Genomic DNA, 16,545 nt, shown 5'->3' on the forward strand with positions numbered 1-16,545 from the left:
CGCGCGCACACACGCACACAGACACACCCGCAGAGCTGGGTGCCCCCGGGGAGTGGGGCGGAAGGCTTGCCCTGCAGACTACCCCGGGAGAGTGGGGAGGGCTCGCCTCCGCCCTGCAGCTCGCCCCGGGAGGGCTAGGGGCCCCGGGAGAGTGGGACGGAGGGCTCGCCCCCCACGGGCCACTCCCGCCCCGGAGCCCTCGGCCCCGGCCTCGCCGTGGGGCCTCCGCGCCGTCCCCGCATCCCCGCCCGGGTCAGCAGGACGCCCCGTGCCCTGGCTCCGGGCTGGAGCTCCCGCCGCACACACCCAGGTCCCTGTGCCCGCTCTCCGTGGGGCGACCTCCGCACTGCTCCGCTCCCACAGCCCCAGGGCCGCCATGTGGGTAGGGAACCCACAGCCAGGCAGCCCCCCGACCACCGAGGACACCCCGGGGGAGCAGCCAGAGGGCGGGTGGCCGAGACCCGCGGGTGGGGGATGCAGCCCCTCGCCCAGAACCGCCGCCCCTCTCCGCAGAGCTGAACCGCGCCGCTCAGGAGCCGGAGGCCCCCGCCGGGACCGGAAGCCTCCAGGCGCACTTCCGGTGGAGGGGATGACAGGGCCGGTGGGAGGGGCCCCTGCGGGGGCGGGCCCGCGTCGCCCACAAGGCGTCACTTCCGGGCGCGGCGCGGTGAGCGCGGGCGGCATGGCGGGTGGCATGGTTAGTGAGGGTGCCCCGCGGGGCCCCCGGCCTCCCGCCGCCCTCTCCCTTTAGCCCGCGCGGGGGGTTGCCGCCCTGTCCTGCGGGGGCGGTCGTTTTCCCAAGCGGAAGGGGAAGCTCAGAGGGCGGCAGGGGCGCGGCCACCTGCTGGAGCCCGGGCTTGAGCACCTGCGGCGGGTGGGCGTGGGGCCTGGTCGGGGGACAGAGACCGGCGAGTGCCCCGAGGGCCTGCCTTTTCGGCGCAGCCCGCACGTCTGCACACGCGTGCCCGGGAGCGGCTCCTGAGGGCTCCCCGTGAAGGCGGCGGGCACGCGGGGCGCCTGCTGGGGTGGGCGTGCTCGTGCCTCTGTGCGAATACCAGGCGGTGCTAATGCTGGAGCCACGAGCACCTCCGACACGGTTTGAGTGACCTTTTTTCCTCTCTTTGCTTGGTAAACATTAAAGTGCCACTGAAAAGACCTATCCATGGAAGGCAAACCCTTGCTGACTTCCAAACAGAAGACGGAAGTGGTGTGTGGGGTCCCCACGCAGGTGGTCTGCACAGCCTTCAGCAGTCACATTCTGGTGGTGGTGACCCAGTTCGGGAAGATGGGTACCCTGGTCTCCCTGGAGCCCAGCACCGTGGCTGGTGACATCAGCAAGCCCGTGCTCACCACCAAAGTCCTTCTTGGGCAGGACGAGGTAAAGTGGTGGGAAGGGGTCCCCACGCTGGAGGAAAAAGTGCTTGTGTGGCTGCGGGTTGTGAGTAGGGGTCGGAGCCCGCAGGCTCCACATTGTTTTCTGAGGCCTATGCAGCTGTGAGAGCACTTGCCTGCCCTTGGTGCGTGCTTTCCCCAGCGCATCAGTGTTTCATCTAGCAGACAGGCGGTACTGATTTTGTAGGATTTGACCCTCTTATGCGACCTTGGAGCCGGTGAGATTTGACAGACCCCACCCCAGCCCCGTAGAATACCTTCCATGATACCTTCTGGATGACAGCCAGCTGGAAGAGACCAAGGAATCAGAAGGCACCAAGAAAATGAGTGTAATGGTGCCTCTCTAGCGTTTTGTTTAGGACTGGAGTGTTCTGGAGTTGGTTGAACGCTAAACCAGTGTTGCATTGAACTTACATGGAGGGGGTTGATTATTGGGGGTGCAGGGAGTCAGGAGGGTTCCTGGGGGACACTCTGTGAAGGCACTAAGGGAAAACAGATTTTTTGCGATTAAAATGGCTTCTCTCTTTCCCTTTACCAGCCTCTCATCCACGTCTTTGCAAAGAACCTGGTGACGTTTGTGTCTCAAGAGGCTGGAAACAGAGCGGTCCTCCTGGCTTTGGCCGTGAAGGACAGGAGTGTGGAGGGGCTGAAGGCCTTGAAGGAGGTGATCCAGTCCTGCCAGGTGTGGTGACCCTGGAGCCAGCAGCCACGCCTGCTACTCAGCGAGCCGAGGGGACACACGGATACCCTCTCGATATGGAGACACTCCCTCGGTCAGGCAGGAGGAGCAGCTCTGGCTTAGCTCTAGAAGCCAGAGGAGATATGCGCGTCTCAGGCAGACCCATACTTTGGGCGCTCACATACCCGCGGATGAAGGAAAGCTGAGGAGTGTGTCTTGGGGGGTTGTGAACGGTGTTTACTAGGGTCCAAACAGCTGCATGTATTCAAGACTGAGAGATGAGTCATTAGATTGGAGTCCTGGCCCTCCGTGTGCAGGAAATTTTTTTTATTTACAATAAACGCCTATCCCCAAATACCTCACCAGCCTTCCTGGCGATACTGAGAACTAGCATCCCACGGCGCAGGCTCGGTTCAGCACACTATGCGGAGGTGGGAGGAAACCTCGTTTGGCAAGGTTCACACGCTCTACACACTCTGACTTCTCTGGACAGCTATGAACTTCCATTCCACAAACATACCTTACTGTCCTGCTGTGTGACAGGTCCAGTGAGGCGCTGCTTCGGGATAGCGTTTGCCCCCACGGACAGCAGCTCACCCCATCCCCCACTAGCCACAGTGGCGCGTCGCTGTCCATGTGCTGTGTGAGTCTACCCCACAGGATCGGAGACCAGAGAGGAGGAGGGCTCAGGGTCTGGAAGCTGGGGTCCCAGTGTAAAGAGGGGTGCCCAGCTAGCTTGGTCAGTGGAGCGTGCGACTCGATCTCAGGGCTGTGCATTCCGGCCCCACGGTGGACATAGAGATGACCTAAAAATAAAACCTTAAAAGAGATCTCTACAGAAACACCTTGGGTGGCGTCCATGTCCTCATAAGATCAGAAGGGGATGTTTTTATTTGGTTTCCCTCAGAATCAACAGCTTCTGAGACCCTGAAGTTCTTGACTTAAGAAACTCCTCTCCAAGAGGCGATGGAAAGGACTGGTTCAACCTGCCAGTCTGGTCTAGATGCAAGCGTGAATTTGCTGGAGATGAGACAGAGGGAAAGTCTTCAAGGGCTCATTCCGTCAGCAGACAGTGCCCATGCAATGTCACCATCAGCCCTGTCCCGCTGGGAGCACAGACTGGCTGACGGTGACCGCAGGAGTCACCCGTGGGAATCCTGCCAGACTTCCCAGAGTGGGTGCCAATGCTTGAGCAGGGAAGGCCCCTCCTGCTGCTGCTGTAGGGAGCCTGGGTGACCAGGGGAAACAGGCAGGCCTGTCCCTGAGAGACACAGGGCTCCTTTGTGGCCAGCTCTGCCCCACCTTCCGACCTCTCAGGTAGACTGCATCCATCCTGGCCGCTCCCACCCCTCCTGTGTCCACACTGCCACTCCCCTTAGATCCTGGCCCTCAACCCCTCTTGGATCCCTCGGCAGGACTGGGACCAGGGCCAGGTCTAAGGACACGGGAGCTGACTGAAGGAGGAGGAGATGTCCACACACACGTGGACCCCCAAGACCTGGGGTGTCCCAACGGGTGGGGAGGACCCCCCTGCCCCCCAACAGAAGCAGAGGCCTGGCGTCCTCAGATTAATACTTCAAAGCAATAGTTATGCAGCGCTCATCTAAAAATGAGGTGTTTGTGCTGTGGGATCATGACTCCTCCCATCGCACAAGCAGGGAACCTGAGGCACGGAGACAGTCTGAGTCTGGGTTCAGAGTTGCAGCTTTCAGTGTTCTGGTTTGGTCCCTAAATTCGTCTCTATGGGACTAGCACACTTGCCTATCACAGTGACCAGGCTCAGGGTACAGCCTTTGTCGCATGTGCCCTAACAGTCCTCACTCGGACCCAGAAACCTCACTCTTCTCACCATCCATGTGTTCCAGAGACGGAAACGGAGGCAGCATCACCGAGCTGCCCCTGCCGAGCCCGGGCTTGATCCCGGGGCACAGGACCCCTCACTGCTGCCAGCTGGCAGCCTCACCGCATGAAGGAGTGACACTCCCACCCCTGGCTGCCACCCCGGAAGGAGAGGTAGGTGGGCGGCGGCATGGACACCGCCTGGCAGGGGGTGGCGGACCCAGGACTTTCCACGCCGCACCCTTACAGCTGCCAGAAGCCGTCTGGTGGCTGGTGGAAATCACAGCCTGGCACTACACACTCCTGTCCCTGCAGGCTGCACGCTTCTTGGCCTTATAAATGCAGGCATGGGACAGGGTGGGAAGGCACAGGGGCCTCTGCTTCGGCCACCACGATTCAGGAGGAGGAGCCATCAGTGAAGCCGCAGCTCCCACAGGCAGTGGCTGGCGCCATGCAGATTTATTCTTGTACACGGCGCTTACCCAGCTATCAGACTCATCACCTTCCAGCGATCCGTAGGCCCACGGAAGTAAAACACGGGGAGCTCATCCGCAGCCCCCCCCAGCCCAGACTACCAGGGGCTCCTCTGTCAAGGTCACGCCAGTGCCATCTGCCCCGTGCAGTTCTCCGCTGAGCTGCGCACGGTGGCCCCCCCAGATCCCCTCCCTTGCACGTCCTCCCTTCTCCTTAGTGGACTTAGGGACGTGGCTCAGAGCCGAGGGCGAGCGAGAGAACCCAGGGAGGGTGGCCGCTGTAGGCAGTCTCTCCAAGCGGCTTCTCCGGGGCTTTGCAGCCCCCAAGCCTCCCAAACCAGATACAAGGAGCCAGTGGACTAAGACAGCCACGGGCAGGACCGCTGAGCGTCTCAGTGCCTCAGAGTGATTCTGGCAGTGAGGAGGGGGCACTCAGTGAGCGACTAGCATGCCCAGTGCATGTGTGCAGTCAGAGGGCCCTGAGTGACCAGAGATGGACTGCGGGGAGGCGCTCAGCCCCTGTGGCTTCATGGTCTGAACCCAAAGTGGACAGATGGGTTTGCAGGGCGGCAGGGAGGGAGGAGGTAGGCTCGGTGAGAAGTGAGGCCCCACTGATTCTGAGAGATCATGACGAGATGGTGGAAACCCCTCTCCTGCGGGAGCAGCTGGTGGCGGGCCATCCTCTCAGTGGCGCTGCATCTCTTGGGGAGGCCACTCGGAGCCTCTTTGTGGGGTGCTCAGAGCCAGGAGCCATCCCTTGGTGAAGGCAGGCAACCCCCCGTCTACCCTTCACTGCACCGGGGTTGGGGGGGGATCGGACGGACCGCCATCCACACGGACAGAGAGATGTGGCCACTCAAGGCCACACCCGGACGTCGGAGACTCCGAGGCCGGCTTGTACACCCCACCAGACAGTGCACAACTGGAGAGATGGGAGGGAGGCCCAGGGTGTGGGGAGGGCACAGCAGAGGGTGTGGCCGGGGCTGTACCCCGCCTGGCAGGGCCGGCCCGGTGAGGTGGGTGGTGGCAAGGAGGTGTTTTCTGGGACCAGGGAAAGGTCGGCACCCCCCGCCCCAGGAACAGCAGTACCTTGGACCAGCCCAGGCTGCTGTGAGGAGGAGCAACGGAGGTCTGGAGGCTGCACATCGGGGCTGGACCCCCACCCCCACCCCCCGGGGCCTGGAGCCCTGAGAAGAGCAGCCTGAGGGGCCCGACCAGACAGCTGACCGAGCCACCAGGGAGGTGAGCACAGGCACGCATGTGTGTGCAAGTGTGCACACCCAGAGGAGGGGTGGGGTCCGGGCCGGGGTCCCATTCACTCTAGTGGGGCAGGGATTTCTGGAGAAAAAATCTCGCACTGTGAAATTCCGAGAGTCCGGGCCTCTCTGCCCTGCCCCTTTCCACCCAAGATGACAGGGCCCTGCCAGGCCCTGGGATACCACCTGGTAACCAAAAGTGTCTCAGGTCTGCACCCCTGCCCCAGCCCTGCATGGAGGGCTGTCCCTGGGGACACACCCAGGGCTGGCAGCTGGCTCCGGGACAGCAGGCAGGTACAGGCAGGCTCAAGGGACATAGCTCCTCTCTGGGGACGGAGGCCTGGGGGAGGGAGGTAGCCCATAGGGACACAGGCTAGGAATGGGCAGTACAGAAGTGACAGAGAGCCTCAGGAGGGAGTGAAGTCCCCGAGATCCCACAGTGGGGTCCCCCCTGGGCTGACTGGCCTAGAGGCCAAGAGAAGCCCCAGGACAGTGATCTGGCCAGCAGGACAGCGGGTTGACTGAGACAGCTAGTGCAGCAGAGCGGTCCTGGGCCTCAGTGACCTTTACTGCAGAGCGGTGCTGGGCCTCACTGACCCGGGCCCACCTTTAAGCAAGGGACGGATGCTGACCTGCTGCAAGTGGGGTTCCAGGTGCAGGGGACACTGAGGAAGGTCACAGACACCGTTGAGGGCCGCGTCAGTTTCCCAGCCCAGTGTGTTCGAACCAGGGCCCTGCTCCTGCGGCTCTGGGGCCCAGGGCCCGGCTTGGCCATCACATAAGGAATCCCAGAACTGGAGCTGGAGGGACCCAGGGTCCCCGCTGCAGGCCCACAGGAGGGGAGAAGGGGCTTGAGGCAGAGGCCCTGGGGGCCCCACCGCTGCTACCCACTTCTCCCAGCTCCCACCTGAGTGGCTTAAAGAACTGAGCACCCAGGACCCTTGGTTGACAGTGGCCCCAGGCCAGTCACCCCCAAGCCCTCAGCCACAGTGGCTATTGGTTAAGTCAAGGGCCGTTGTGGGTGCCAGGACCAAAGCTCTCCAGAAGATAGCAGGAGGGCACCCCTGGAGAGCCAAAGAACCCTGGGGGGCTGGCCTTGGGGAGCGTGGTGTTCCGATGCCCCCACTATCCTCCCCCAACTTGTCTCTGCCTGCCTGGGACAGGGGCGGGGGGGGGTGCTGGACCGGGCCGGTGGCAGGAAAGGAGCCACAGGCCCCCAGAGATGTCTCCAGATGGGCTGGCTGAGAAGGGGGCCCCCGTGGCAGGGCGTGTCTGGAAGGAGCTCCAGGGCCAGCAGGAAGGCCAAGGAGCCATGGGCATTGGGTCACCAGTAGTGAAAGGCAGGCGTAGGGATGAGGAGACAGGTCTGACAGCGGCTAGAGCGTCTCAGCCACCCACGCCCCAGCTACAACCTGCCCTGAGCCTCGTCACCTGGTCACCACAAACAGGGGTCAGAGGCCCCAGCACCCCGGACCCGGGCAGGCAGGTCTGTCCTGTGCTGGACTTGGTCAGCGTCCAGCCCCGGGCAGGGAAATCAGGCCGGGCCGGCCCGGCCACCTCTGCTGAGTGTGCATGGGCCATGACACTGGCTGCTGGAGGCAGGGCCGAATTCGGGCAGGTCAGCTCTCCCATGTCTACCGCCTGGTGACCCCAGTGCTGGAGCCCAGCACTCTGTTTGTGGGGCAGGGTCCCTCTCCATCTCCTGCGCCTCCCTGACCTGGGCTCCCATTGCTCTCCGTCCCACACCCGGGCTGCCCTGGGAGGACCAGGTGGCTCAGGTCTTTCCCAGAGCTCAGAGCAAGGCAAAGGGGTGTCCCAGGTCCACAGTGATGGCAGGGACCCACCTACTGTACCCCACGGTGCAGTGGGAGGACCCCAGACTCATCTGTACAGACGGGAAAGAAAGAGAGATGAAAGAAAGAGAGGTGAAGGGCTCTGCCGAGGTGGCTGCCGAGAACATGGGCAAAGCATGGCATGGAGGGTTAAGGCTGCCCCTGGAGCAACAGGTCAGGACCCAGAGAAAGGGGTTGGGGGGCAGAAGGCTCCCATTTAGCAGAGGCCCGGGATTCTACAATACACATATGGCCTGGTGCCGACAGGAGGGCCCCTGAGCAAAGCCATGCCCGGGGGTGTGCAGTGTTCTGGAGTGGGGAGGCTTCGGAGCCAGGGATCCCTGGAGGCCTTCCTGGAGGCAACGGCTGAACAAGACTTCAGAGTAAGGCAGCTGCGGGAACAACCCAAAAGTGACACTGGGCCTGGCCTCCACCATGAGAGCAGGGATGGCCCTGGGCAGCAGGGGCCTCCCAGGATCAGGGACCCCTGGCCCCCCTTGCTGGCAGGCGGGCCTGCCCCCAGTGTACAACCTGTGGGTCAGAATACACTGCCCTTCCCCACAGTGTTTTCTGACTCTGAAGAAAGGGCCAAGCTCCGGAAATGCCTCCGTCTTGACCAGGGTCCAGGCTTCAAGCCTCTCCAGGGCCAGGGCCCCTCAGCGCTCTCCCAAAGGTCTGGCCCCACTGGGTCCAGCAAGGAAGCCCTTCTGACCTGAGCATGTCCTGCTGCAGGCTCGGTGCCCCAGCAGCAGCCCAGGAAGGCCCTAGGCCTCCCTTCCGCACCTGTGGCACGGGGGGTGCGGTGTCCCTGGGCCCCTGCCTGCCCCGTCCACGTCTCCATAGCTAAGTATACACCCTTCAGGGTCCCCAAGCCATTGTCACCAGGGGCCGTGAAGGGTGCTGCCTCCGCACGCGCTGACCCACGCTCCCAGCACCCAGGGCAGGTGGAGGGATTCGGGCACACGGGAAACTTACTCTGGCTGGATGCCGTGTAGACCACACCCGTCGCCCCAGCCAGAGCCGGTGGGAGCCACAGCCAGAGGGCCAGCTGCACACTGGGCCCGGCACAGGGTTCCAGAAGCTCCCACGGAGGGAGTGCTGGCAGCGAGCGCAAAGCCAACAGGTGGACAGGAACTCCGGGTGGGATATAAGGGGGGGACAGGACTGAACGGTGACATCTGAGTCAGCAGGACAAGGAGACAGCTGGGAGAGAAGTCAGTAGGGAAGTTTCCAGGCAGTGCTCAGAGGAGGCCCGCTGGGGGCTCCTGGGGGGCAGGGGGCCGATGGGGGTGGAGGGGTGAGGAGCGGGTTTGTGGAGGGGTGAGGAGCGGGCTCCTGTGTCCAGGGGTTGGGCCTGCAGCCTCCCACACGTGTGTGCACACTGGTGTGGATGAGCCTCTGAGCGAAAAGTGACCAGTCATTCCAACAGTTTGGCCCTTGACTCACGGCCCAGGGCCACAGGGAGAGTCAGGTAGCCACAAAGGACGTGAATGTGTGGAACTGTCAAGGGCACAGAACAGACCCTCCGTCCTGGTGCCCCCCGGCAGCGGCAGCTGGGGCAGCGGCGTGAATGGGCAGAGCACGGCCCCTACCCCCTGGACTGTCCAGAGACAGAGTGGGGGGAGCCTCTTTGCAAAGAAGCCGCTGGCATCCGGCTGAACCCAGGGACCTGCCTATCCCCCTTTCCTGACCCCACAACCCCAGCAATGTTTCCTGTGCACCTCGTGCAGACTGGGCGAGATTCTCACAACAGAAAGTCACCTGTGTTTAGGCAAACACCAGCCAGGCCCAACACCCCTCCTGCCTGCTTGGGGCCCAGGCAGAGGCCACGTCTGCCACAGGCAGGTGAGGGCACCTGGCGGCCCACAGCTTCCTGGGAGCCAGCTGCTGCTGAGCAAAGATAGAATGTCAGTAGCAGCAGGAAGGGACAAGCCTCTGCTCCTCCCCCTCTGACCGGGTCCCTCCCTGCAGGCGGCAGCCCTGGCGGTCCCCCTCCCCAAACCTGGTACAGACTCCAGAGAGCAGCCCTGCCCCACCCCCAGTGGGGCTGCCCTGGGCCACGTGGCCATGCAAATGACGCCAGGCTTCCCTGGAGGCCGGGCCTCCCAGGGCTGACCAGAGCTTCCTGCCTGAGAGGTAGGCACTGGGCCCCTACCTGCCGTGGGCTGGAGGCCGGGGGAGAGGCTGGGTCAGCCTCTGGCATGGGAGGAGCGAGGTGCCTGGTGCCCCAGCTGGCTGGCCAGCGACCAGAGAGCCGGCATCCAGAACGAGCAAGCAGGCCTGGGGAGCTGAAGGGCCCCGCAACACAGCCGGGATCCCGGACAGCCAGGCAGGGCCCAGGGAGTTGGTGGCTGCTGGGCTGCCCCCCCGTCGGCAGTGGCGGGCAACACCAGTCCGGCCTTCTCTCCGACTGCCCTCCCCTCCGGGCAGGCAGGGCAGCGGGGCTCCCTCACGTTGCCAGACATCTCGAGTCCCCAAACGTGGGCTCCCACAAGTCTGAGCAGCAGAGACAGGGACCACCCGATGCCACGGTCTTCTCCCCGATTCTGCTCCCAGGCGGCTGAGTCCCACCTGGGAAGGAGAGCTCAAGTCGGGAGTAGGCACGACGGTCAGGCTCGAACCACACAGAAGGGATGGGGAGGGACGCCCAGGGCAGCCCCGGCTGGTGGCCGCCAGGAGGAGCTCCTCCTGCCCTGCCCCCACCCTCTCCTCCCTGGGCCGGCACTGGGACTGCCAGCTGCCTGGGTGCACCTTTGTCCTCACTCCTCCCCGTGTCCTCCCTCACCTCTGCAGATGACTAATGCCTCAGGGCTCCTGGGAACAGCCCGCGGCCCCCTGGTGTCAGCCATCTGGTCACAGCCCAGCCCCCCGCCCACCATGCCCACCGTGCCCTCCGCTTCCTCCATGCCCAGTGGGCCACAGATGGACCCCGTGGGGAACAGCTCCCAGGGTGCCTCCCACCTCTTCCTCACCTCCGCGTTGGCCCGTGGCGTCTCAGGGGTCTTCGTGTGGACTGCCCTGGTGCTCACCTGCCACCAGGTAGGCCCTCCCTTTCGCACCTCTCTTGGGACCCTGCTGGCCATGGGACATGTCCCTGGCTGACCGTGCTGGGATCCGGGGCAGCCAGCAGAGGCCCAGCTGCAGGGAGGGCCGTCAGGGGTGGCAACAGGCCAAGGTGCAGGGGCGGCGGGGGGAGCTTTCCCCCAAACGCAGGGTGTGGGAGCCAGGGAGGACTGGCCTTCGGGATGGGGAGGGAATGTTGTGGGGGTGTGAGCCTGGGGCAGGGGTGGTCAGCGGGCCGGCAGGCAGGGAAGGGTGAGCAGACTCCTTTCTCAGTGAAGCTGCCTTCTGTGTGGCCTCAAACAACCACAACAGAAATAGACACAAGGGTATGAGGGGGACCGGGGGGTCACAGTACAGGCAAGAGCAGTGGGAGCCAACCGGGAGAGCTGCCCGGAGGAGGCAGGATTGGCACAGAGTCTCACCGAGCTGCTCCTGGGGCTGTGGCCGGGAAGACTGAACTGGTGGGTGGTGCGTGTGCACTTGGGCGGCGAGTAACGTCCGGGGTTGGCTGTGACTTATGGGACCAGGAGCAGCAGGGGCAGGCCCCAGAGTCCTGAGTGGGGTTCTTGGATGCCCCCTCTGTGTTAGCCTAACCCCAGCACTTCTGCGTGTCTGTCTCTGACTCCTGGGCCTCCCCAGATGGCAGACAGAGACCCCATGGGCTGCAGCCCCGCCCCTGCCCTCAGCCCCAGCCCCTCCGAGACAGGAGGGCAGCCGTCTCCGCCCTTTCAGCGCCCCCAAGGGCAGAGAGGGACTTATCCTCTGGCTTTAGGACGGAAAGGTAAGGGGGGAGAGGACGGAGAGGGCCTGCCAAGGCCACGCCGCCAGGTAGTGCCAGCCCAGGACAGAAACCACGTCTCCCAGACGCTGCCCGTGCCGGGCGCTCCTACTGCCTCAGCCGGGCGGCAGGGACTGATAAGGGACTGTTCCGGATGCCAGCCTGCCCCTGCCACTCGCTGCATTGTGCCCTCCAAAGCCCGGCTCATGCAGGGCTCCACACACAGCCTGCCCTGCCACGGCCCTCTCTCCACCTGCGCTCAGTGGCACCTCCTCCAGGAGGCCTTCCAGAGGTGCCGTGTGCCCGGCTCCCCAGCACCTCTTCCTCTTCAAGACCTTCTCGCCGCTCTTCCACCTCCCCATGGAGGACGAGGACAGTCAAGAAAGGTCTCCAGACAGACTACAATCAGCCGTATCTCCCACCGCTCAGGGACAGGACAGCACCATCTTTCCTTTCGTGTTCACCCCGTGTTTCCCACATGCGTGGGGTCACACCTGCTTTGTCCTCTGATGCTTCCATGCCCCATTATCGCACAGCAGGTCCCCCATGGGCATGCTGGGATGCCCCTTCACTGGCTGTCCAAGACCCAGTCGGCCCCACCGCGTCTTCCCCCGCGTCGCTGCAAGGGTCGGTCTCATATACAGACCCTTGCTTTCCCGATGTACCTGCCCTATGGGGCCAATCCCAGAAAGGGCATCAGGGGTCAGCCCTTTGCGGAGCCCCCCATGCTGAGATGCCAAACTCCGGGGCCACAGACGACCCCCGGCCTGGAATGGACAAACACAGGAGCAGGAGTGCGAGCAAGCAGGCGTTCCCACGGCAGAGTGTGCAGGCGGAAGGGGCCGGCCGTGCCCGGGGTGCTCGCGCTGTTCCCGTGCTGCTCTGCACGGGGGTGGGGGGACAGGGGGGGCATGTGCCCATCATGCCCCAAGCCTGCCCTTGCTCTGCCTGCCTAGATCTACCTGCACCTGCGCTCCTACATGGTTCCCAACGAGCAGCGCTACATCATTCGCCTGCTCCTCATCGTGCCCGTCTATGCCTTCGACTCCTGGCTCAGCCTCCTCCTCCTGGGAGGCCACCAGCACTACATCTACTTGGACTCAGTGCGTGACTGCTATGAAGGTGAGTGCCGTCTGGCTCCAGGCTCCTGCGAGATCCAGGGAGGGCGCAGAGAGGCCTCGGCCAGCTCGGGAACCCCAGACTCCAGGGCCGAGTCAGCTCCCCTGATGGTCAGGATCGGGGGTGCCAAGGGTGGGGGCCCTGCAGCGGGGCTGGCCCAGGGCCTGGATTGGGGGGAACGGGGGCCCTCGAAGGGGTGGGGCCTTGCTGCCACAGGGACTGCTGACAGCCGGGGGTCAGCAGGGATGGCGGGGAGCGGGGGGCCTCAGGGAGCCCAAGCTCACTGCTGCCCGCCCCGGCCCCCTGCCCTGCAGCCTTTGTCATCTATAGCTTCCTAAGCCTGTGCTTCCAGTACCTGGGGGGCGAGAGTGCCATCATGGCAGAGATCCGGGGAAAGCCCATCCGGTAAGCACCTCGCCCCAGGGCCCATGGGGGCCCCCCGTGCCACGGCAGCAGGGCCGGGCTGGGGATGGGTCCTTGCAGGCCCTGCTTCACGGACTTGCACACTCAGGTCCAGTTGCGTCTATGGCACTTGCTGCCTGCACGGCATGTCGTACTCCATTGGCTTCCTGCGATTCTGCAAGCAGGTGAGTGGGGGTGTGGGGTGCTGGCCTGCCCTGCCCTGCCCCTCCCAGCTACACCCCCAACTCCCTCTTGCTCCCCCCTCCCCAGGCCACACTGCAGTTTTGTATCGTGAAGCCCGTCATGGCCTTGGTCACCATCGTCCTGCAGGCGTTCGGCAAATACCACGACGGGGACTTCAAGTGAGGCCAGGCTGCTGTGGGGGCTGGAGGGGGGCAGCCTGGCAGGAGAAGGGTGCGGGCCCTGGCTCAGGGAGGGGGCTCAGCACGAGTCCAAGTCCTCGTGTGTGCTCCCGGGAGACTGCCAGGGTGAGGCCGCAGCAAACAGACCCAGAGGAGCGGGCCCCTGAATGCCAGGGCTACGGAGCCTCGCTGCCTTGGGCTCACACCAACCCCTGGCCTGCAGCCCACCCACCCAAAGGAGAGGCGATGGGGAGTTCAGGCCCTCAGGCCCAGGGAGCCACTGGCGGCACCTCCCGGACAGCCCAGAAGGAGCCCCACGCCAGGTCCACACGTGCACACAGCAGGTGCACACGCGTACACATGCGCACACACGCACATGGCAGTGCACACGTACACACACACTCACACGTGCACACGAGCAGGTGTACAGTGCATGCTCACACACACGCTCACACACACACAAGCCCCCACGCGCACACACACGAGCAGGTGCACATGCTCACACACACACGCTCACACACACACAAGCCCCCCACATGCACATGCACGCACATGGGCAGGTGCACACGCTTACACACGCTCACACATGCACATGAGCAGGCACACACGTGCTTTCACGTGAACACACACGCTCACGTGCTCAGTGCTGACATGTGCGTGTGAACACACCCACAGGCGCATGCACGTCACATATGCACTCCTACACCAGCACACGCCTGCCTGTGTGTCCACAGTGTAGAGGCCTGGTCCTTCAGGCTGCGCACAGGCAGACCGGGGAAGAGGGATGGAGGGCGGCCTTTGTAGGGAGAAGGGCTATGTCCTCATCACTGCATGGAGACCGCCCCCAGCTCCCTGGCCATTGTGCTCGGGTGCCGCCTACCTGCCTGCCTGGCCTGCAGGGAGGGTCTCGGCCTGGGTCACTGTCAGAGCCCAGGCTGGGATGGCAGGGAAGGCACAGAGCATGGGGCCCGCCCTGACCCTGGCATCTGCTCTGGTCCCAGCATCCACAGTGGCTACCTCTACATCACCCTCATCTACAATGTCTCCGTCAGCCTGGCCCTCTACGCCCTGTTCCTTTTCTACTTCGCCACCAGGGAGCTCCTGCAGCCCTTCGAGCCTGTCCTCAAGTTCTTCACCATCAAGGCGGTCATCTTCCTCTCTTTCTGGCAGGGTGGGTGGGCTGTGGGGGCCGCGGTGGAGCCTAGAGCCTGTCCCCATCGCACCTCATTCCTCAGTTCCCTATGTGCCCTCAGGCCTGGTCTTAGTTTCCCTGGCTGGAGCACAGGTCAGAACCACCACCCTCTCAGCTGGAAGCCATGGTGCAGGGGAAATCGCAAGTCCCCTGCCCAGCAGGTCTGGCCATTGTGGGTGGAGAGGCCCAGCAGAGGCCCGGGGCCAGGATGGGGGTGCTGCCGGACCTCACCCCGCAGACAGTGTGGGGGGGGTAGGGGTGAGCCCCAGCTCTGGGATCGGGAGGCCAGAGCAGACGGGTGGGGAGTGCCCAGATGCCCACTGGGCCATGACCCTGGAGTGGGAGGTAGCCACACCCCTGAACGTCAGCCTCTCCCTCCGTGGAACAGGACCATGGGGATGGGACATCCCAGGGCCACCCGGGGGAGCCTTTGCAGGGCCGGAACCTAGTCCTCCCCCAGACCCCACGCAGCTCCCAAGGCCTGTGCAGGGTGGGTGCCTGAGTGGCTGTCACCATCCCCCAGGGATGCTGCTGGCCATCCTGGAGAAGTGTGGGGTCATCCCTGAGGTCCAGGTCATCGATGGGAGCAAGGTCGGGGCCGGCATGCTGGCCGCTGGCTACCAGAATTTCATCATCTGCATTGAGATGCTGTTTGCCTCCATTGCCCTGCGCTATGCTTTCAGCTGCCAGGTGTATGCAGAGAAGAAAGAGAACTCACCAGGTGCACTGGCCGGGCCCTGTGCAAGAGTGGGTGGGCACATGGACGGTGGGCCCGGGGAGGAGCACAGACAGACAACCCCTGGGGAGAACACCAGCCCTAGACGGGGCCCACATCTGCATCTGGTCCAGGCCCCGAGCTCTGAGTGAGATGGGCTGGACTGGATGTCTGGCAGTGAGGGCTTGGTGCCTCCCGAGTCTGGGGGGGGCCCTGCCCACCACACCCAGAGACCCAGACATCCCTGGGGAATGACCCATTCGGGCAGGGATGGCCTGCACCTGCTCCAGCTGCCTGGTGTGACCACAAGCATAAAGGGCTCACTCCGGGCTGGGGAGAAGGCAGGAGCCAGCCACGGTGGTCTCTCGATGTGTCCCCTGGGAAGTCTGGGCTGGGATAGGCTGGCAGGGGGTTGAGGGGAGGATCCAGGCTGGGGTTCAGCCGTCCTCAAGTCACCTCCTGCTGGCCAAGCCCAGGGCCTGGGCAGCCCAGAGGTTGGTGGGGAGCAGGGCCATGTCCCCAGGGCTGGGGTCTGAGCGTGACATGGCAGGTCTGGGCAACCCCCCAACCCCATACATGTGCCGTTTGCCCCCAGCCCCCGAGGCACCCATGCACAGCATCTCCAGCGGCCTCAAAGAGACCATGAGCCCACAGGACATTGTGCAGGACGCGGTCCACAATTTCTCGCCGACCTACCAGCACTACACCCAGCAGGCCACACACGAGGCCCCAAGCCCCAGCGCCCACCCCAGTGCAGCCAGCGGCCCTGGGGGGATCCGGAAGAGTCGGAACATGGAGAAGCGGATGCTGATCCCCGCAGAGGAGCTGTAGGTCACCGGCCACCTGGCTGCCACCTGTCTGCCTGGGCCTCTGGCCAAGCACAGAGCCCCTCACCCACCAGCCCTGTTGCCAGAGGGGAAGCCCGTTCTGGGAGCCCTCCTGCCAGGAATGTGGGGCCACTGTCCAGCCTGCCTCCCACCTGCGGGCCCGTGGCTCCAGATGGGACATCGGAGCTTATCCAATGAGCTTGGGACCAGCTGGGCCCCCCTGGCCGTCTGCTCTGGGGCTGCTGTGAAGCGGGCGCCAGCAGGATGGACGGACTCCAGGCTGGGCCCCTGCAGGGAAGGGCGGCTTCCGGAGAGCAAGCAGTCGCTCTGCGAACATGGGAGCTGTGGGTGCGGACAGGTGGGCCAGTAGAGGCCTCAGCTGGGCCTTGCCAGGCTGCCGTGCAGCCCCTCCAGCCAAGGAGACTCCTGAAAGTCCCCACCCAACGTGTGGATGTGGGTCTGGGAGGTGTCCAGGGCCACCTGCACGGGGACTTCGCCCTGACCAGCCCGCAGGGCACACGTTGCTCACAGGTAAATCACACTTATTTGTACATAAACACCTGGCTTTTCTAGAGACTCCAGTGGCCTCTGTTCCTGCGGGGTCAGCCCTGGAGGA

At 64.0% G+C, this 16,545-nt stretch overlaps 2 protein-coding genes across 4 annotated transcripts; both read left to right on the plus strand.

The window, feature by feature from the left end:
- Positions 1 to 664: 664 nt before the first annotated feature.
- PSMG3 (proteasome assembly chaperone 3) lies at positions 665 to 2,428 on the plus strand. Its single transcript, XM_045992520.1, has 2 exons — positions 665 to 1,378; positions 1,931 to 2,428. The coding sequence occupies exons 1-2, from the start codon at positions 1,163 to 1,165 to the stop codon at positions 2,081 to 2,083; spliced, it is 369 nt and encodes a 122-aa protein (XP_045848476.1). The 5' UTR covers positions 665 to 1,162; the 3' UTR covers positions 2,084 to 2,428.
- Positions 2,429 to 5,400: 2,972 nt separating this feature from the next.
- On the plus strand, positions 5,401 to 16,505 carry TMEM184A (transmembrane protein 184A). 3 transcript variants are annotated; one of them, XM_045992406.1, is made up of 9 exons: positions 5,401 to 5,625; positions 10,265 to 10,510; positions 12,269 to 12,434; positions 12,746 to 12,836; positions 12,943 to 13,018; positions 13,104 to 13,195; positions 14,197 to 14,366; positions 14,911 to 15,108; positions 15,698 to 16,505. In XM_045992406.1, exons 2-9 carry the CDS (start codon positions 10,265 to 10,267, stop codon positions 15,931 to 15,933), a joined length of 1,275 nt encoding a protein of 424 aa, XP_045848362.1. In that variant the 5' UTR covers positions 5,401 to 5,625; the 3' UTR covers positions 15,934 to 16,505. The 3 variants fall into 3 exon arrangements, with proteins under 3 accessions (XP_045848362.1, XP_045848361.1, XP_045848360.1); XM_045992405.1 differs by lacking the exon at positions 5,401 to 5,625 and adding an exon at positions 9,423 to 9,607; XM_045992404.1 differs by lacking the exon at positions 5,401 to 5,625 and adding an exon at positions 9,639 to 10,079.
- Positions 16,506 to 16,545: the final 40 nt, after the last annotated feature.

Source organism: Meles meles, chromosome 21, assembly GCF_922984935.1.
Source record: "Meles meles chromosome 21, mMelMel3.1 paternal haplotype, whole genome shotgun sequence".
Taxonomy (NCBI): domain Eukaryota; kingdom Metazoa; phylum Chordata; class Mammalia; order Carnivora; family Mustelidae; genus Meles; species Meles meles.

What these genes read in the sequence shown, in the direction of transcription:
- PSMG3 (XM_045992520.1), top strand. Translation starts at nt 1,163, where the DNA reads ATGGAAGGCAAACCCTTGCTGACTTCCAAACAGAAGACGGAAGTGGTG. An exon ending in TCCTTCTTGGGCAGGACGAG is followed by an intron (nt 1,379 to 1,930) that starts GTAAAGTGGTGG and finishes TCCCTTTACCAG; the next exon opens with CCTCTCATCCACGTCTTTGC.
- TMEM184A (XM_045992406.1), top strand. Translation starts at nt 10,265, where the DNA reads ATGACTAATGCCTCAGGGCTCCTGGGAACAGCCCGCGGCCCCCTGGTG. An exon ending in TGGTGCTCACCTGCCACCAG is followed by an intron (nt 10,511 to 12,268) that starts GTAGGCCCTCCC and finishes CTGCCTGCCTAG; the next exon opens with ATCTACCTGCACCTGCGCTC. An exon ending in CTTCCTCTCTTTCTGGCAGG is followed by an intron (nt 14,367 to 14,910) that starts GTGGGTGGGCTG and finishes ACCATCCCCCAG; the next exon opens with GGATGCTGCTGGCCATCCTG.